The sequence below is a fragment of the Dermacentor albipictus genome, chromosome 1 (assembly GCF_038994185.2).
Source record: "Dermacentor albipictus isolate Rhodes 1998 colony chromosome 1, USDA_Dalb.pri_finalv2, whole genome shotgun sequence".
Taxonomy (NCBI): domain Eukaryota; kingdom Metazoa; phylum Arthropoda; class Arachnida; order Ixodida; family Ixodidae; genus Dermacentor; species Dermacentor albipictus.
In genome coordinates this window covers 394484084-394504892 of record NC_091821.1, presented here as the reverse complement: position 1 = coordinate 394504892, position 20809 = coordinate 394484084, and the positions used below count along the sequence as shown (strand labels likewise).

Here is a 20809-nt window from a genome sequence, read left to right as displayed (position 1 = left end):
TTGTCTATTTTTCAGAACCTTTAGTAGATGTCAGTATTGTGCTTTACCTTTGCTTACTTGAAGTGTCACACAGTGTGCAACCCCTTTAACACCTTTCTGACCTTTCTTATGCCTCTGCTGGTCTCAGTGATGTGTGAAGGGGGGCCTACAATTAGGGGGATTGATCGCCAGCTTCTGTATGCAATGTCCATGTAGCCATACAAGTCTTGTTCACGTGAGCCTGTATTTCTGCTTGTGTGGTAGTTGGATCAGTCTAAAATTTAGAACCTGCTAAGTGCCCAGCAGAAAGCTGGAAAAAATAAAAACACCAAGAAAGTGCAGTTTTCTTGTACAGCATGCTGAACTACACAGTTTATTGTAGGTCTAAGATGTGTATGGCTTGTGTATGGCTATGTGGGTACTGACCTCACATTTATTTGAAAATAACATTAAAAGGAGAAATAATAAATAAATAAGAAAAGAAAGTGTACTATGCACCATGTACCAATGGAACATTTTAAAGTAAAGCCATTGTTATGATGCTCTCATCGGGCACTGGAGCCCCTTGGGATAAAGACAGCTACAGCGTGTGAGAGGTGCTCTTTCATTATGACTGCAGCAACAGTCTGCTGGAAGATGCTGTTCTTAAAACCTTTTTTGATTTACGAACATCAAAAACCACTGGTCTCCAAGATACTTGGCAAAATTATTGCTATGAACCCCATTTCCCTATCTTTTGCCATGGTTTAAAATAGAGTGGATGAGAGCCCCTTCTTGCTATGATTAAAGAAGGGCTAATGTGTCATAAATTGTTGGCATACATTTTGCCAAAAATTCTCTGGGTAGACCATACTCAACTTTACACTTAACGAAGGTGTACAAGTTCACATGCTGGTCAAAGTGTTAAGTAAGTTGGAGTCTCTCTTCTGTGTGCTCCATTGGTCAAATAATGCAGTGGTGATTTTGCATTCTGGAGTGCAGGAAGCGGGAGCACCAAGCGTGAATCAACTGACGATGGGCGAGCTGACGGTGAGGCTCCGAGCAAGCGACCAAGGAACACTGGTGGAGGTCGTGCTGTTGATGTGCGCTTTCTGCTCCAGAGCAGAGTAAGGGGTCCACCATCTCCCTGCTTGACCTTAGATTGTGTTTGATCGATTTTGCATTGAGGCATTTATGCATGGTACTTGCTGCGAAGTCCTACTGTGGTGGCTCAGGGTTTATAGTGTTATGCTGCTGAAAACTAGGTCACAGGTTCGATTACCGGCTGTTACACATCCCAGTGGGAGTGGAGTGTGAAAATGCTCGTATTCCATGCTTTGTGCACATGCTGAAAGACTCCAGGAGTTCAAAGTCAACTTGAAGCCCTCTACTAAGGCATGTTCCTTATATGTCGGTGTGCAGCATTAGAATATTACAACCCATAAATTTTTTTTTCATGCCTGTAAGCGTAAGTCTATGTGTGCACTCAAAAGCTTCGGCGTCTACACAGATTCGTCAAAATTGCAGGAGTGTGTTACACGATGTCAGTTGCGCATTGAAATGTCAATTTACTGCTGGGGTTAAGTTCAAAACTTTGAGAGTGCTGGTCTCTTAGTATTTGTGGTATGCTGGCCATTTGTTAACAATTCTTTAACACAGTGTAGTAGAGGTCTGCCCTCCCTCCATATTTCTTTTTAAATGCATTGCTCACACCAACGAACATCACAAGTTGCCGTTATGTAATTGAAGCCAATTAGTGCTCAAAGCATTTCCACTTAGTAGGTATCTCCAGACTAACACCAGTGTGAGATGTCTTCCTAGCACACTACATGTGCAATGCATTGGTGTGTTCCCCTCATTATTTTTCCCAGAAAGCCTCTCTTATGCACTGTGGGACAAAGCTATAGAGAATGCCCATGTATTTTGTGACAAATTTTGGAGGTTAATATATCATAACTGGCACCACTTTCAGAATTCCTTAGTAGACATGCCTTGAATGCCAACTGCTTTCATTTGTACAATATAAACGTGTGCCTTAAAGTAATTAGCTAGTAGTATAATAGTAAATCTTAGTTCACTGAAAATTAGTGATTGTACATTCTGATCTTGTCTGGTGCAAATGGCATGCCACCAAAAATGTCTTCGCTGTACTGTTCAGGACTACTCGGTCCTCACTGAAATTCCCAGTGTACCTTCTCATGCTATTGAAAGGAGCATGCAAATCACTTTCAAGCGGGCATTGCTGAGTAGTTATTTACAATTGAATGAATGAGGTTGAAGTGCTCAGTGTTAAACTTTTTACTTAGTAAGTGCGGTTTATCAGTAATACTGTTTATCAATAATACTCTTGTCTCCAAGTCCCCTGTTACGGTGTGCCCCATAATCAGACCATGGGTTTTGGCACGTAAAATCCGATAACTTAAAAAAACATAATACTGTTTCTGTGAACTGACTACTGTTCGATCTAGGTTTACACATTTGCGGAAGTAGGTGTTTTACAGTAATCTGTGACCCCGGGAACCCTTCCTCCACCTCACCTGGTTCACATCCTGCCATAACTGAAGATTCCTGAGCACCTGTAATGCACGTTATTACCTCTGCAATGGCCTGGCTTTCTAACTGATGTACTACTTGTCCAGGGCTCTCCAGTTATCATGCATATTGGGTGCCTGTGCCAGGACTTGCGATAGCACAGTGGCATTCATGATTGATGCTTCCATAATGGCTCCTTGTAAAGTGCTGTCGTCAACACTGCACATAAAGAGACAAAGTACCACTTTGACGCAAGCTGAGCTTGTGAGTTTGTATGCTTTGCACAAAGCTTCACAGTAATTATCTGCCTATATTCTCTACAGAATGCTGGTGCCATCATTGGCAAAGGTGGTTCCAATATCAACAGCCTAAGGAAAGAGGTGAGCGCATCAATCTTCCTTATTCCTTCATTCTTTTTTTGCTGGCATTCCAGTTGGCTTGCATCTTGGCTGCCTGTTTTGCATGGCTACTTGGGCACAATACCACCCAGACTCGACGGAACCCGCCAGCATTTTGCAAACACATGCAAAACCTAACCAACAACTTGTTATTGCCCAAGGAACTAAAGGCTCAGTGTTTCTGTATTCTATGAGAGAAAACTACTGTTGCTGTTTTGCCTTGTTTGGGGAAGATTGCTGTGCTACTAAGGGCATAGATTTATTATATGCACAAGCATGACATGCACAAGTTCATGCATAAGCATGAACTACCGACTGTGTAACAGTTTTCCTTGTTTACTAATTAGCCCAACATCAAACTATTCTCAGCCTTCCTGCTTGCCTCTCCTGAAAGCTTTTTCAACATTGCCGAATAATATTGCTGTTTGAGCATGCCTGTAATCTAATTATTCTTACCATTGTGTGTAGTCTGAGTGGCAGTGAACTAGACCAAATCCAAAAGCAGTGTACTGCTTACACACACAGAGAAAACCTACGCCCTGTGTGATGAACCCTTAGAAGAAACACTAAACATTTAAATAGATCCAATAAAGTTTTATCCATCCATCCATCCATCCATCCAAACAGAAGTGATAAGTTGAGCTGTATTAGTAAATTACACTTATGCAATAGGCAAAAGGGCCACTCATGACTGTAACAGGAGGCTTGGTAAGCTAGTGAAAGAATGAAAGACTAGTGGCACTGCCACCCTGAAATTACTGTGCCATGTTACCGTTATGTCATTGATCATGATAATGTCTGCAGCACTTTAATTGTTTGTTTGTAAACGAGGACTATGCTGCATTCTGAAAGAATTGAGCTTAACCTAGCATGTTTAGAGAAATTCAAAATGGCTCAAGCATGAGAAAATATCTTGAAAGCTGAAACGTCACGCTGATGTGCTGGCACAAGGGTCTCAGCCCTAAATTTTGATTGATTTGATGATTGGGTTTTAGTGGTGCAAGGGGCAGTTCTGGCCAAAAAGCGCCAGCCCTAAATTTGAGGAAGGAAGGAAGGTTGGGGCCTTCATTTAGCCCGCTAGTTATCAACATTTTCCCACCAAACAAATGAAAATGAAGGCTTAAAGGAGCCCTGAACAACTCTTTATTGAAGTGAAGTGCAGTTGAAGTGGAAATAGGTTATTTCAAAAATACTTTGCCGCAAAAAGTACTTCAGTGCGTGCAGCAGAAGCGGAGTTATTGGCAATCAAACACGGCCACCGCTGTGCCCCCGTTCCTTCTTCAATGCCTTGCACTGCAAAGGCTATCGTGCAGTTGGGCATGCCCACAATACTCCACCTTCTAAATGTCACCATGGCGCGCATTCCAAATTTAATTTTGGATGTTTACATAGATGCCACAACTTCTGATTTTGGTTCCTACGACACACTAAACGTAAGCCGAATGCGGTTGTCTTCAGCAAGCCATAGTGCGCTTAAACAGTGAACTCGTGGCAGCACCCCATAGCAGCCATGGTATCTACGCTGCGTAGCTGACCGCAGTTACCAATAGCAGCGTCATATGGGAATCTGTGTTACTATGAAATAAATCATCCAGAAGAGAGTGGGGAGCAGGCTTCTGTTTGAAAAGAGGGCGTTTAAGAGAAAGGTGACTTTGCGCTCCTCTTGTGAGCTCCATGCACTGCATATGACAGCAAAACTTGACTGAGATGCTCACAGCAGTGTATGCTACCTGCGGAATACATTATTTTTCCAAGCCCTAGGGCTTGTTCAGGGCCCCTTTAAAAAACTTACCAGTTCATACCTGCCAACTCTCCTGAATTTTCAGTTAAAGTGTGTTAATTTGGGCTCATAAGATATTACAAATATTCCATCAAGCTTTACAATAAATAGTGTTCTATTTGAGAAAATGTTTTAAATGTGTAGAAGGTCAAAATGACCGTGCGAGATTGCAAAATATGAATCAAAGACTGTGACTATTTTTTGCACAATATAGTATGACTCTCCGTGTTGGTGGTTCCCGTTTTTGCAAAATCAAGAGCACCTAATCTTTCAATGGATCCGTCGAGCTGTGTGTGTGTAGTGTGCTCATTGTTGGCATTGCATGTTTGCCTGTAGTCCTGCAATGTGCATGACATTTTGTGATTGCTATTAATAGTGGAATATGGTAGCATGTTTGAAAAATTTTCACAACAGCCATCAGAATGAGCAACACCTGCGAACGTTTATGGTTTGGTTTGCACACTGAGCAGCTAATGACAGTGGCACACCTTTTTTGTTGCAACAGTGGTCGCATGATAGGTGAAGCAGAGTAGTAAGCGATTTGTATGGCTTCAATGTTCTATGCATTCTTATCATTCGTGTGACTGAAGCTGAACTTCAAATCTGTTCTTACTATTCGTCAAGTCAGATGCAGTCAACCTGCGCTAATTCAAACTCCTTAGTTTCATAGGTTTTTGTTATTATGCAAAGCTGAAGGAGACAGGCTGCAATAAAAAATTACTAGCAATTGTACAAAGTGAGATAAACATGCTCCCAATTTTGTGCCTCCTGAAATGAAATCGTGTATAATAAGGAAAAGCTAACAGACACAGGAGAAAAGATATGAAGTACCTAGGTATGCATAAGTTGGTTGTTACAGCTAAGAATGCATAACTGGCTCAGTGAGGTTGTCTCGTAGTCACGCATGCCAAGATACAGATCAGTTCAAATTTTCGAACACATCCGTACCTTGACATTACTAGTTTTGACTGTGCTGCCGCACATCTGGGTAGCTAACCACTGAAAGTACAGAATGCATCTAAAACATAGTCAGCAAACTAAAGCTCTAGAGCTTTATGCAGATTGAGTTTGAATTATTACGAGTCAACTGTAAGTTATAAATTTCAACGAGTTTGTCAATGGCAAAGAATAAAGTACAGAATAAGTTTGGAACAGTCATGTGGGTTAGCAGGTTGGAGCAATTTGAAGGCTGCCAAAAAGTTTTCTTTGGTATTTAACAGCACGCTTCTGCAGTTTTGAAGCTGTCACTGCCTGTTGTGATGCATATGTTTTTCCTTATGCACTTGCTCTCTGTGCTATATGTAGTGCTAGGCTTCTCTGTGTAATCTAATAACAAACTTGCCGTTAGCTATGGCATCTAACGTTCTAACCACCTCTTAAGAACATGCTTGAACACTCTACCCAAATGACTGGTTTAGCTTTGGGCTTGTGCCAGTAACCATGGTGTTGGTGGCTGTGCATAACCAAAGCAGTCAGTCTTTTGCCTAGAATTGCATGCATATTCAGCGCAACAGATTGTCTGCATACATTATGAGAGAGCTCAGACACATGCAAAGCTAGGTTGGGTCCCACAGAGATGTCAACCTGCTGCGTTGCTAGGCCCATTCATTGAAGCACAACAAAATTGCTATAAAAAGCCTTGCAATGCTTTTACACATAACCAGCGTGGAGCAGCAGAATGATACTCACATTCTGCGAGCACTGCTTAATTTCATGGCACAATTGCAAGCGGGCAGCACAGGGCTGCGAACTCCAGCAGGTTGGCAGCTCTGCTGTAAGCTTGGCTGTTTGCAAGTAGCATGCACCATTCCACAGCTTGAGACATTTGCTGCATTCCATATCTATGAGCCAAAGCCCGGTGGAAACAGTGCTACTGCTTGCAGGCAGTGATTGTGTGTGGCAGTTGGCCGTGTGTTTTAAAAAAAAGTGTGGTGGTGGTATTGGTGGTTGTGGTGATGGCAGTGGTGGTGGCAGCATTGGTGGTGAGAGTGGTGTGACCAAGTGTAACAGAAGAAAGGAGGGAGTTGGGAATAGTCTGAGACAAAGTGAGGAGGGGGTGGGAGAGTTGAGATGTAGCACGCGTGTTGAGAGAGATAATGTAAAAAAGATGGGAGCAGGTGCCGAGTCCCCCGTTTCCCCTGCAACGTGTTGTGTTCTCTCCCTCCCCGTTTCTCCATGGCGGACCCCCTCTTCTCGGTTGCGCCCCTCTGACCCCGCAAATCAAACACGCCGAACGTGCCCCTGTGCCGATCTGTCCTCTGTCCTCCCCTGCCCTCGGGGGGCAGTTCAAAGCAAGCATATCCGTGCCAGACTGCCCCGGCCCAGAACGGTAGGAACTCATCCGTTTCCCTTCTTGCGCTATCTCCCACCGGCAGAGCCCCCCACTTGGGCCGCCGGCTTGACGAGCTCCTGTGTTGAGGGTTGACACAAGCACATTCTCGAGTTTTTGCAGTGTCGCCCTGCGCACTGTATACCACTCCGAGAAGGCGCACGAGTTCACTCCAGTTAAATAAAACAGTGGTGTTCACCCTCGCAAGAACTCGCACCTGTTGAATGTATCGCCTATACCATGTAGCGCCCTGCCTGCAGAGATTGTTTTGGACCATAATTTGCCTAGTCACATTATTTCATGAAGCACAGCATATATTTGGTACTTGTAGGATAGGTACAGGAAGTATCATATCCACTGTTAGATTTGCTCGTATCATCTTATCAAGCCTGTAATTCAGTATGGATTTGCCCACACTCTCCCCTGTAGGCATTCAGATTACCATGTGTAGCTTGGCAGCACCTCACTATTGAGCAAATGTGGAATCAAGTATAAAAATTAAGCATTCTCATTTTTTTTTTATAAGTAGGAGCTGCATAGCATTCATAGTTGGCTTAGTTAACTAGTACAGTAGACTTCCGTTAATTCGACTTTGGTTAATTCGATTTTTTGTTTAATTTGATCCTGACCGAAGGTCCCAGCCGGCACCCATACATTTCTATGGACTCAAACTTTCATTATTTCGATCTCCAAATTGGCCATCGCCGAGTAATTCAAACATGACTGGTCAGCTTCGTGGCAATACAAGAGTGTTATGCGGTGAAGCATACCAAGATAGGAAAGTGGCCATTGTCACGGGACATTGTATGTGTTCCTTATACAGGCGCGCACTCGCCGTCTTTGGTAACAGTACGAGCACCTAGACACCTAAAAGGCATACTAGTAGCCGTTCAGAGCTGTTTTTGATGTTGCTGTGGCGATTTAAGCCCTCGTTTCGCTCACCATGCGTGTCTTGTACATGAGACTGTTAACGGGGAGTAGTATGTGTTTCTTAATTATACACGTGCGCAAGCACCGTGCACCGAAAAGCAGAGAAAAAACATCTATGTTTGGGAAAGCTAGCGTAACAGAAAATGGTAAGATGAAAAACTCCAATAGTTAAGGGCACATTTAAAGCCAAAAAAATAAAAGAACAGGGGTCTATCTAAAGCACCGAAGGGCTGCTAGTGAACTTATTAAGCGTCACGGTGCTCATACTGTGGACCAGAGACGGCGCATGTGCATGTGTAAATTAAGGAACACATGCTGTGTCCCCTAACAGTCACACCATTTCCTGCTTAGTATGCTTCGCTGCATAACACGGCAGTATTCCAGCAAATTCAACGCGCTGTATAGGTCAACCAGTTTCGTCAGCCCCATCAGGATCGAATTAATGCTAGTCGACTGTACTTGATTCGAAGACCAACCTATTTCCTTTAGCACAAGATACTTCATTTGCCACTGCTTCCCTTTCTGTAGAAATGGAAAGGGTTGGCAAGGACTAACCACTTCATGGTATGAAGGTGTCTTGTGATCCTTTCTATGTGTGCCCCAAGCTACTAACAAAACAGGGAAGAGAATGGGGACTCCGCTCCTGTGTTGCATCAGGCCTATGCACTAAGCTTGCAGTGTTCAGACAATGATCCATTGTTGCTTGCTTCTTAAATCTGTCTCTCTTAGGACATTTTTTATACATTATTTAAATTGCAAAGATTATGTAGGAGGTGCTTGGATGATACCGTTTGTAATACCAAACAACTTGCACTGAAGATGCACATTGTAAATTAGGAAATGTGGTTAAGGCTAAGAAATGTCTTGTTTAAAATAACATTGGAGACAGAATCTTCCAAGTGTGTGGTAGTTGCGGGTGCAGCTTGCACTTTGCTAGAACAATTGAGAATTTGTTTTGCCATAAGGTCAGAATGTGTGTACATTCTAGAAAATGACTGACTCAGCATCAAGATCAACAAATTTACAAACAGGCTTTCCTGATGAGTAAAGAAAACAAGGAAAAGAGAGAAAGAGAAAAAAACAACAGTTATTATGCAGGCTTTCTTGGAGTGAACGGAGGGCGCTCTCTTAAAGAGCGGGTGGACAGGCAGGCTGTTTTTGTAGCACCTATACGGCTGTTGGCGTTTGTCTTTGCTTCTGTGCCCTCGTCCTTGCATCCCTTTGTGTGTCTTGTGCCCTCTTGCCCCGGGTGCTGCCCTTCCTGTGACTCCAGGATCCTTTCCATCGTGGCTGACCTGGACACACTTGGTGAAATTCTGCTCAACATCATTCCCAAGTTGGATGACGTAAGTACCATTTGGCTTGGGCACTGGCAGTGTCATGCATGCCTAGTAATGATAATTAATTGCTGAAAATTGAATCTAATGGCAGAATTCAGTCAGCCTGCCAAAGGGCAGCATTGTTCCTTAGGCTAAGTGAATTGAGTGACACAATTCAGTAAACAATCTATACAGCTAACTTACCCTACCTGGCGTTGTGATGGCAAAAGTATGCAAAAGGTGTATTTATGTTTCAGTTAGTAACCCTTTGAATGAATAAAGCCAAAGCGAGGTAACAGGTGTTGGGAAAACTATCTTTGTTTATATGTTGCCTATATAATTTTATTAATTTCTGCTCGATTCCTTCCAAATAGGTGCAGCTTCAATATTTGTCAAATGCAGGCCATTGTGTGAACATAGGATGTAAACTGTATTCCCACTTTGACTAATTGTTCACTTTGAGAATGAGGTCGTGCATTCTATTCCTGGCTATGACCACCGCATTTTGATGGTGACAGAGCAGATTTCAGTATAGTTGTAACAAGCCTCAAGTGGTTGTAATGAGTCCCAAGCCGTCCCCTGCTGGCATCTCTTCTTGCTCGTTTGTTGCTTCGGATCATGTCAGTGTCTTTGCTGGCTTTGTCAATGCTCCCAACTTTGCGTTCTTTGCAGTTTGCTCAGCACACTGGCCAGAACGGAGGGTCAGAGAGTGAAATGCGCCTGCTTATGCACCAAAGCCATGCCGGCTGCATTATCGGTCGTGCGGGCTGCCGCATCAAAGAACTTCGCGAGGTTGGTTGACATCTACCATGAATAAGTAGGCATGCTAATATACAAAGTTGAAGTAGACGTGCATGCATTTTTTGCATTGAAATGTTGGGTTCGAAGCACTTGTTCATAGTAAGGATATTAGCCGCACTTCACTGCTTACTGTCGCTCACATGCAGCACCTTGTTTGCAGTGTTTTGAGAGTGTGAAGAACTAAAATTCCGCATCTTACCCAGGTCATGACTTATAGTAAAATGAATATGACATAGGTGCTAATCGTTTTAAGACGAGCACAACTAAAAAAATAGTAATAATAAAAAAGGGTACCAAAAGCAGCAGATGGTAAAAATACTTTGTGCAATGCACACAATGTGCCTCAGCACATCATGCCTGCACGTACAGTCAGTGCGGTTGTATCATCATGAAATGTAAAGAATGTTTAGACGGCAGCTTTTGCTGTGTGCAAGACAGTGGGAGGTTCATTCAAACCTCTGAAATTGTTGCGAAGCTGTACCCCATGCACCTCTGCCTCATTGGTTGCTTTTTGTGCCTTGGACCATTGCAGTCCACTGGTGCCAACATCAAAGTTCATGGCAGCTGCTGTCCAGGATCCACAGAGCGCATTGTCAAAGTCACTGGCTCACCTCCTGTCGTGGTGGATTGCATCAAGCAAATTTGTGACATCATTGGAGTGGTGAGTAAAAAATGTAAGCTGGTTAACAGCTACATCAGGCTTCGCATCTGTCGGGTGCATTGGCGCATTTTCGGCAACAGTGACAAGCAACAAAATGGAAAAATTCTTTGGTTCTCAAGCAGTTTTATACCTCTGTAATGTTTTTCTAAATTAAAATTTAAAGTTGTTTTTGTATAAGCAAGAAATTCATTAGTTCTGGAGCAACTTCCTCTTTGCAAAAAAAAAGAAAAGTTTTATGCCTTTACTACACTTAATAAATCGATACATACTCCCACATGTTTTAAAGTTCGTAGGCAGACGCACTGTAATGGCCTACATGAAGCACAATGTGGACAAATAAAGTAATCCTTGAAGGGGAGGGGCCCGGACGCATTTTGTTTTCATGACTCGCTCGCCCATTATGTATCACATTCCAGCCAAGCGCCGTTTAACTGCTTATATTGTAACTGTCTATTGTGCAGCTTCTTCATACTTTTACTTTCCTTCTCGTAGAGGTAAATGTCTGTGCATACAGTTTGAAAGACACTAGCGCAGAACAGTACCTTTAAAGCCACTAGGAAAGCCTAAAGACAAGCCTCGCAGCGAGTGCACTTCTGACTGGGTGTGCGGAGGAGAGAAAGCGCTGATGACGATGCAGTAGGGATGATTCAGTACGTGTGGACACACAGAATGAACAAAGAGCAGGCCAAAAAGAAAAACAGTACTCAAGCAAGGCCCATTGTGAGGTGTTGCAGCACTGTAAAGTGTTGAGTTAAAAAAAAAAGAAAGGAGAAAGGAACTGCTGTGGGATTGCTTGTGCTTTGCATTTCTTCGTTTCATTCCCAATCCCGATTGAATGTTGCGTGCACCTTTCTACTCGCAGGCTCCTATCAAGGGCCTGAACAAGCCATATGACCCCCACAATTTTGACCCGGAGTTTGCCCAGGAGTATGGTGGCTTTGGTGAGGGAGCTGCAGGCGGTGCCTCTGGAGGTGGCGGGTCACTCGGAGGAATGTCTGTGGGTCCAACTCGTGGGTAAGCTGACACTCTTAAAAAAAAGATGTCCTGTGTCCCTCCAGCAGATTTTCTGCAGCACATTTTACCAAAGCTTTGGAATGCATCTGGTAGTTCGCTTATGCACGACCTTTCATGGTTGGGCAGTGACATGGTAAAATAGGGAGCGTATAGGGAGCCTTTGTAACTGAGAAGTACTAAGGTGTCATTTTGCTTTGACCTTAAAGTGCCCCTCACCAACCCCCATAGTAAATTTTGGTTTTAGTGAAACCTCGTTAAACCGCAGTTGGCAGGAGCTCGGAATAAGTACGTACTGAATGGTAGTACTGCTTAACCAAAATAGCACAAGATCGTCCACTTACCTATCAAAAACGATACTTAAATCGAGTGCGATGAAGGAGCAAAAGCATGCAGTATTTATTCACTTCGCGCTACAAAAGGCTGTTATTTTCGTTTGATGCCGCGGTGGCCTAGCAGCGACGACAGCAGCCTCGAGCTTACTGAAGCTGCGAGCCAGCTTTTCAACTAGCCCCCTCTTCTGAGGAAACACTCGCATAGCAGATTGCTTGTTGGCATTGCATATTCTCCGTGCATGGGCACAGTAGCACTGCAGAAGTCGCAGGGTGCCTCTGAAGTAACGCGCATCTTCTGCCACTGTCGAGCCTAAATCGCCTGTGCTGTCGCTTTCCATGTCATCCTCATCACTGTCGTTAGGCGACAGTCCGGCAACAACAGAGGCGACGATGGCGAAATGTCGAACCTCATAGCCGTTCGCGGTCGCAGCAGCACTGGCAAGCAACTTCTCCATATTCCAAATGCCACACCCCGTAGCCAACTTCGTGCCGCATTCGATAGCGCGAACAATGTCCAATTTTTTTTCTATGCTGAGCACCCAGTGTTTTTTCATCCGAGCTTCAGCATGATGCGAATCCTAGTTTGCACAACACCACAACGCTCTCTGGCACAGCGCTGAAATCACGTTAATGTTGATGTGGCCTCACATGCAAACGCGCAGGGTGCTTGTAATTGTCCTGATCTCTGAGGTTTGTTGTTTTGCCAGGCCACCGGATGGGGACGACGCACTGCCGTGATTGCGCAGCAAAAAGTGGAAACACTATGTGTTAACCGATACGTACACAATAAGCTGGTGTATGGTTTATGCAGATACAAAACACATTATGTTTAGTGGCCGTTGAGTTGAGAATTTGACTTTACTACATTTAAAATGAAACTACTGTTTAAGCGGGTACGGTTTAACGAAGTTTTACTGTATATGGTGGAAGATGTTACGTGCCCTCTAAAGAGCATTCAGCTGCAAGAATTTTTCAAATTGGTTCATTAATATCCAAGCTAGAACTATTTCAGGGCTGTAAACTCATGGCTTCAGGAGGCGAGCGTCACTGCCAAGAGAGACACTCTCTCCACTTGCCCCATCTAGCCTCCACGAGCGAGATTCCATCCCTGCATTCTCCCATACCGGAGGATCGCGTGACACATGCATCACTGGCCCCACCTTCATTCTTTTTCCCCTAGCTTTTTTGCTGCTAGGCACACTTCTGCTGATGGTGCCACGCGCGAACTGTTGTGTTTGTTTCGTTTAGCACAGTGCATGATTATGCGCACTGTGTACGAGAACACCTGACTAGCAGCATAAGTCAGTGCTACACGAACACTGAGACAGACACAAGTGGATCACAGAGCATGATCGCGCGCTGGAACATGGTAGGAAATGGCATAGTTTAGGTGTCAGCGCGCTCGACTGCACAATGTGGGAACAAGCAGACGAAGCAGAAGTACATCTCTCTTGTTGCACTGCGAAGTAAAACAAGTACACGCAGACATTCATTTTTGTGTTTTATTATTTCTCTGAACCTTAATTCGTCTATCAATGCAATAGATTACATAAATAACAGATGTTGCCTTGAATAGTTGTCGAATTCACTAGTCACCAAGAGTGACATCACAGTAAGGACACACGTACTAGCACATGTAGGCGTGCTAGCATGTATACATCATCGCTCCAGCTTGGAGCGTGGCACCCTCGAGGAGAAGTGCAGATGGCATTCGGTTCAAAATTTCAGCTCTTTCTGCGGCGTGTAGCGATGTATACTTAGCAGACATGATCGTTAGTGCACAACGCTTGTCAGCTCAGAATGGCCAGACCTGGTGAGAGGCCCTTTAAGCACTGAGGGTATTGAAGCGCTTTTTATTGAACCCATAACCGCAACAAAACCAATGCAGCATTTGCACTGGACATAGTAAACCAAGCACTCACAGTAACAATCAGTGACGCCTCAGCCTGTATTGAGGTAATTCTAGATGCTTCTGTAACGGCCTAAAGAATTTGCTGGCACAAGCATTCTCCGGAGTACCCAAAATTTTAAGTGATGAAGCCAAAATATTTTAGCAGTGAAAAAAAATCTTGGCGTTGCCAAGTAGGTGGCACAAATTGAGTCGACGACAGTTGTTGAAGACTGGAAATCAAAATGGAAATTTTTTATTGTGCCTTTCAATGCAGTAGTCATATGTCAGTTTTATAGAGCAGACTAATATCGAAAATGATCGTGCTGTATTTTATGGTTTCTTTTAATATGATGATTTCTTATGACTTAATCAGAAATACAGAAATGTGATAGGGCATCTCAATTGCACTGTCAGGTATAGTACAGTGAAAGATTGTGAGAAAAATGTATTGCGGGGTTCCTTTAAAATATTTTCCCTGAACCGGTTTTGGTAAAACTTGCTCTTTTTACAAGTTTTCATGTGCTAAATTTTAAAAAAATTAACCCCAATGTGATGACTTCTTAATTTTAGAGAAGTGATCACCTTATGCTTCCAGTGCTGCTATTGTTGAAAATGCTGCTACTATACCACTGCGCTGAGTGATGGCAAGGAAGACAAACTACCACGGCTCATAGAGAGAAAGTAAAGAAATAGCATCTCTCCCCAAGTGCACATGAAGGTTTTTTTTTTAATGTGCATTGCCGTAATGTTTCTTTTTCTCTCGTGCCCTCCTTTCCTCCCAACACTTTTGTGTGGCTACTTCTACCACCACCGCCACCACTACCATCACCAGCAGCAGCAGCAGCAGCAGAAGTGGCAGTATGTCCTTCTGGCGAGATGATCCTGTGGACGCCTTTGCCCGAGGCAGAGGCCCGAAGCGTGGACCGTGGGAGACTAGCCCTCAGCTAGCCCCTCATCCCTTCGCGGACGAGCCAGCACGCCCCTGGCACTCGCCGCCATCGCTTAGCTCTGGTGGCATGCACAGGTATGCTGTTACACCCCTCCACCCCACAGAGGAACAGCACAGCTTGACCCACCTTGCTTCTACTCGGCAATTTCGCACTATTTGCCCGCCAAGTTTGCACATGTGCATGACCCTCTGGAGAGCATCTTGGATGTTTGGACTGGCGCTCTTGGTGATGGCTGGAAATCTCTCGTTTTCCCTCCTGATAATTCTTGTGGCACATCCATTTGCTTTCTCCGCACCCCCCCCCCCCCTTTTATTGGCCCTGTTCATTTCTTTCATAACACTTTATGCTTTGTGCAGTAAACAAAGTCATGCAAGTTGGCTTTAGTAAGTTTAATAAAATACCTCGAGCATCTTTAGTTCTTGTGTACAAACAGTTGCACGAGAGACGTACAATTGCTCTCTCATCCGGTCTTAAAACCTTGCTCATATCCTTATTCACAGATGTGCAGATGTTACATAACACCACCCTCTGATTACACCACTTGCTCTGCTGACAGCCGAAGCTGCATGTATATATTTGCAATGTCCCAAAAACAAAACCTAATTGTGAACTGCAGAAGTGGTTGAGGGAGCAGCAGCAGCAGTCTCCTGTAAGCACTATCTGGTTGTTGTGGAAACTATCTGTCTGTGCATGTGCTTCTGGGAGTGGTGTCACAGCATGCCGCTGCATGTAGCGCTGCTTTGGGGGCTTTCGATTCACCATGCTTTTCTCTCTGTAGTTGCCTTTTCTTTTGCTTTGTCTTCAGCACTCGGTGGCCTTGGGCTGCTTCCTACTGCATGTTAGTATAGTCTCGGCCGCATTTGTTTAGGTCATTTATACAGGGACATGCCTTTATTTTGAAATTAGTTGCCTACCGCTGGTGACCAAATCCATCGGTGCAACAGCACAGAGATACACCATTTCGAATACACTACACAATGTGTGTGCACAGCTCGAGCCTTGGTGTCACATGGGACAGCCCAAGAGCCTCTGCATTTCATTGTGGATACTAGTTACTTTAGGGCAGTCGTAGTGTTGTAGCCCAAAATGTTGTTTCTAATGGCCACCTTTCCTAAATTCGGAGTAAGCAGGGCTTTGTTATTTATGGCTGTCCTGAAGCAGCAGTAATCGTCTTATAGAGTGCGTTTTCATTAAGAAGCAGTGCAGGTGATACATATTGAAAAATTACCAACAGGGCAGCAGTACAGGAAAAAAAAATAAACTGGGGTCATGTAAATGCATAACAGCTTCTTTTATGACAAATGCTAGAATGAAAATGACTGGCACTTTATGTAGGGCTGTTTCTGCTGCTTTTGTGCTGTTGGCTTTTAAAGAATTCCATCTTTGTATTTTCAGCTACTGCAATGCTCAGTGTATGCTGTAAAATTATGGGTCCTGCAGCTTGAGTCTCAGAGATGTATGTGCTGATTTAACTTCACACCATTGTTCTTGCAGGGACCTGCCGCGCTCATACAGAGGAGGTGGCATGCCAAGGGGTGGCACCTATGGCAGGGGAAACTACAATGGTGATTTGCCATTTTCATTATTATGGCCAGAGATGGAATGCGTGTTTATTGGAGTGTTGGGAGTGGTCGAAAGAAAAATAGACAATACAGTCGAGCCCACTTAAAAAAATATTTAAGTGCGACGAAAATTCCATTGTTATAACCGATAATCGTGATAACCAGGTTGCATGAAAAAAAAAAGCAAAATGGAGGCTGGCATATCTGTTCGGAGAAAACTATAATAGCAGGGAGGCCAGTTCTCCCCACCACCTTTCTCCATCCGGCTTCTGATTGTGTTGACTCGTTTAACTGCATACTCTGCTTCCTGCGTACTCCAATCACGTTGTTAACAAGTCACGGCTGTCGGCGTTCGAGAATGGCACTGCTATAACAACTGCAAAGATGGGTCACGGGCAGCAAGTGGCATACGAGCTCCACTGAGGCATAACATTGGTGGTCCCAAAAGGCACCTTTTAAAAAATGTAGGAAGGTTGCTATGGCAGCATCTCAGCTTGAGAAATGCAGAGGAAACGCAGGGACGTGATCACCACGAGCATCTCGCCGCATACTTCCCGCTGGCTTGCACAAGAAAATGTTTGTCCAGGAGCCTTGCTTGCTTTACACGAAGCTTGCCAACATGCTTCTCCGAGGCTCCAGCTGCTCCACGTAGTGAAGTGGAAGGTGCCTTGCGAAAACAAGCCCATGAGGGACTGAGTCATCTACAAGACCTCTCGCAAGGACTATGTTGAGGCAGCCTGCTCTACCGCGTCAGCACTGCCGTCGTGGTAGTCACTGTCACTATCCGATGCAAGCACATTCACGACGATCGCCTCCTCGGTTAAAAGCACTCTGCTACTAAATTTATAGCAGTGCACTTTTTCACCGGCAATGTCGTGCATTGTCGATCAGTGGGTGGATCAGCCATTTTTGTTTCGGCGGCGAGTCAAATGAGGCTGAGAAACAATGCGGCCAGGAACAACTTCGACACATCGAACAAAGATGCACATGAACGACTTAAGGGGGGATGAGGCAATTCAAAAAATGGCTGTGGCTTAGCTAAGGTTAAGCCCAGGATGCGAAGCATACTAGCCTTTATTTTAGTTGTTGAACCACTGTTTAGCCTGGTGAACTGCTGTTGCTTGGCTATATTTGGTTTGGCTAGACGAAGAAACAACTCATGCGTTACTCTGCTTCGCCTTCAAGAGTGGAACCCGACAGCGTTCCCGTCGACCCGCCAAGGGGTCGACGGCGCAGCGACTGCGCGCCCCGCATTGGACGCGGTGAGCGTCGAGCAACGCAGCGTTCGGCGCGGCAACGAAATGTGCGCCTGAGCAAGCGACGCACGCCTGAGCCTTAGAAACAGCTCGTTTCTAAGGCAACACCACATTCACTAGAGGCGCTTTTGTACCGCTTTGAAGCTTCGTACTCGTGGCTCAGCGTCTCCGTCTCACACTCCAGAGACCCTGGTTCGATTCCCACCCAGCCCATCTTGCAAGAGTTGAGCCAAAGCCACCTAGAAACAAGCCCAGCTGCTTATATACCGCCGCGAGCGACGTTGCGAGTTGGCGCCCCGTTTCTCCTCTGTCGTGACGTCACGGTGTCACGTGGTATGGCATGGGGTCAAAGGTCATTGAAGGTGACACCGCCGCGCCTGAGGAGCTGGGTTGAGCTCTCGTAATATGCTTCGCATAAAAACTTTTTTTACACAAGTTGACTGAAATTGGCTCAGTTAATGTATTTTTGCCAGTTTATTTTAAAAATGCAATTTCGTTTTTATAATTAATATCTTTTGTTATATCTAAAATAGTATGTCCTTTGTTTGGAGCCTTATTAGCTAATTAACAGCAACTTGCGCGAAAATGTACAGCACACAGAATTAATTGTGAATGTTTATCGTGTGTTGTAAGCTATAAATAATTGTTTTAGGCCATTTTGAAGCAAAGTTATAGTTGTCAAACTTAGTCATAAGAAATGCCCACCTTGATAATAGAAAAGTATCAATATGGGCATTTTTTATGATGAAGTTTAACAACCTTTAACCATGCTTCAAAATGGCCTAAAACAATTATTTATAGCTTATGACACACTACGAACACTCAATAAATTCCTTGCGCTGTAAGTTACCGTGCAGGTTGCAGTTAATTGGCTAATTAGGCTCCAAACAATAAACATCCTGTTCCATATACTGTTCTGGATATCATAAAAAATATTTATCATAAAAAAATAATTTCATTTTTGAAATCAGCTTTGAAACATTAACTGTGCAAATTTCATTCGAACTGTTAGAAAAATATTTTTTTGAAGTGCCTCGTCCTCCCTTAATCCGTTGGAAGAATTGCACAGAATGAGGGCCGTAGAATAAAGAACCACTGTGAGGGCCCAGCGAGCAATCTGGGAGCAGCGCCAACAGCATTCTCGGTGCAGTTTTGGCACAGTCCATTTGCGTTTTAGAGGGTGGCATAGCGCAGAGTTATGGGCACAGCGCATTCATGTTCGGGGTGGTAAAAGGGCGATAGGAGAAATACGCGCGGCGGCAGTTGGGGTGGCGGGCGATCATGCAGCGGTTTGCATTTCATTCTTTTTCTTCTCAAGGATTTTGCATTCCATTACCTTTCGGCATGAGCACCCGGCATGCAGACATTGTAGTAAGCGAGTTATTTCCCCACAGAAAACGCACAAAAGTTGACGGTCCAGCAGCTTTTCATTGTTAAACTGATATATTGTTAAAACCGGTATCGTTATAAGTCGATTCTTCTGTATGTGCAGAAGTTTGTAAGCAGGCTTTCCCACACAGCTAACTTGCCTTAGCCAGTATGGCTGCATTCTCAGTGGTAGTACATTGTTAAAAGCCGAAACAACTGTTTTAAAAGCATAGACGGCAGCAGGAATGATGTTGCCAACCCATGATGATACTTCAATTACGATTCTAGCCCGAGGTCTGCCATCTTGGTTACATCAAAGGAGGTGTGTGTTGAAGCGCACTTGCAGGTATTGCATACGGTCTAAAATAAACAGAGCTCTAAAACAAAAATAAAGAAATACATGAATTCCTCAGTATTGTATGGGTTTCCTTTGTTGCTTTGTACTACATTTAGTCTATTGCTGCATATGCCTTACCGTGCATTGTCGAAAATGGCATAAGTCAGCAGCATGACCAAACTTGCCTCAGGCATGTGTATTGTATATCATGCACAGTAGATTAGGTAAAGTTGATAGCAAGATTCATTTGGCAAAGCCACAGCAACCAGGACTTGAATCTCTTGTACATCATGATGTATTTAGGGGTGCAGTAGATGTGCATACGTATAACCCTAAGAGTTCCGAGTGTTTCAAGTGTTTCCCTCTGCTGTCAATTACATTAAATTCAATTCTGTGGTTTTACGTGCCAATACCTCAAACGAGTATGGGGCACACCGTATAAGGGGACCTCCTGATTAATTTTGACCACCTGGAGTTTTTTAACAAGGAGCCAATGAACAGTACTAGGCCACTTTTGCATTTCATCCCTATCAAAATGCGAGTGCCATGATTGGGATTTGATCCTGCACCCTCAGGCTTAGCGGTGCAGCACCATAGCCACTACACCACCACAGTGAGTTCCCTCTGCTGTGAGCGCCGGAAGTTCTTTTGAAGTGAATCAAATTCATGCTGAAGTAACATGTAACTTTAATTTGTATTTACTACCCTCATGCTCAATATGTCGCAAAATGACCTGCGCTGAAATACAAAAATATTGATTCTGCTAATTGTTTACTTTAACTAGGGTAGGTAGTTAGCATATCAGTAAGGAAGAAGATTGATGTTGCTTATTTTATGAACAGTCCTACAAATTAGTTTGCAAGAAGTGCTTGAGCTTAGGCATCACTCAAAAACTGTGTGGACTTCTCGTGCTGATTCACCATCTGAGCAACACCGACTCCTAACCTTTCCCACGCCACCTGTCAGATGCAAATGAAACCTGCCATGAAATTTGAGTTTAACCAGCTTCTATGCACATGTCGTGACCAGTAGAATATGGAGTTATCTTGTAGAAAGTGAGCAGAAATCGTTGCATAGCTTACCTCAGCCATGGCAAGGATTGTGCACAGGTGTCCACAATGAGAAAACTCGGGCCTGGCACTTATAGGGTGAAATACCATAACCTCAACTCTTACAAACATTTTAGGAACCCTAAGAAATAGACAAGCTGCATTTTTGCGAAGAGCATAATGCAGGCAAAAAGTAAACTGTCGTAAATTCTTCTACTATACCATTGGCTGTTTTGAACAAATAATTCTCCCCAAGTAACTGTTGAGAACTGGGCCATGCATATTAATCTTTGTTAAGGTATTCCTGCAAAGCTTGCTTGTTTCTTTTGTTCCTGTGCAACA

The 20809-nt window shown here is 44.0% G+C and overlaps 1 protein-coding gene across 4 annotated transcripts in view; it reads left to right on the top strand.

Annotated features, from left to right (window-relative positions):
• LOC135914791 (heterogeneous nuclear ribonucleoprotein K-like) overlaps nucleotides 1-20809 on the top strand; it is a 68102-nt gene that overhangs the window by 44256 nt on the left and 3037 nt on the right. For 2 of the 4 annotated variants that reach the window (XM_065447720.1, XM_065447726.1), the window contains exons 3-11: nucleotides 961-1085; nucleotides 2814-2870; nucleotides 6954-6997; nucleotides 9201-9273; nucleotides 9919-10038; nucleotides 10580-10708; nucleotides 11571-11722; nucleotides 14778-14969; nucleotides 16390-16460. In XM_065447720.1, the coding sequence (XP_065303792.1) occupies nucleotides 961-1085; nucleotides 2814-2870; nucleotides 6954-6997; nucleotides 9201-9273; nucleotides 9919-10038; nucleotides 10580-10708; nucleotides 11571-11722; nucleotides 14778-14969; nucleotides 16390-16460 (963 nt within the window). The remainder of the gene's footprint in view (nucleotides 1-960; nucleotides 1086-2813; nucleotides 2871-6953; nucleotides 6998-9200; nucleotides 9274-9918; nucleotides 10039-10579; nucleotides 10709-11570; nucleotides 11723-14777; nucleotides 14970-16389; nucleotides 16461-20809) is intronic. The other 2 variants (XM_065447730.1, XM_065447735.1) reach the window with 2 other exon arrangements.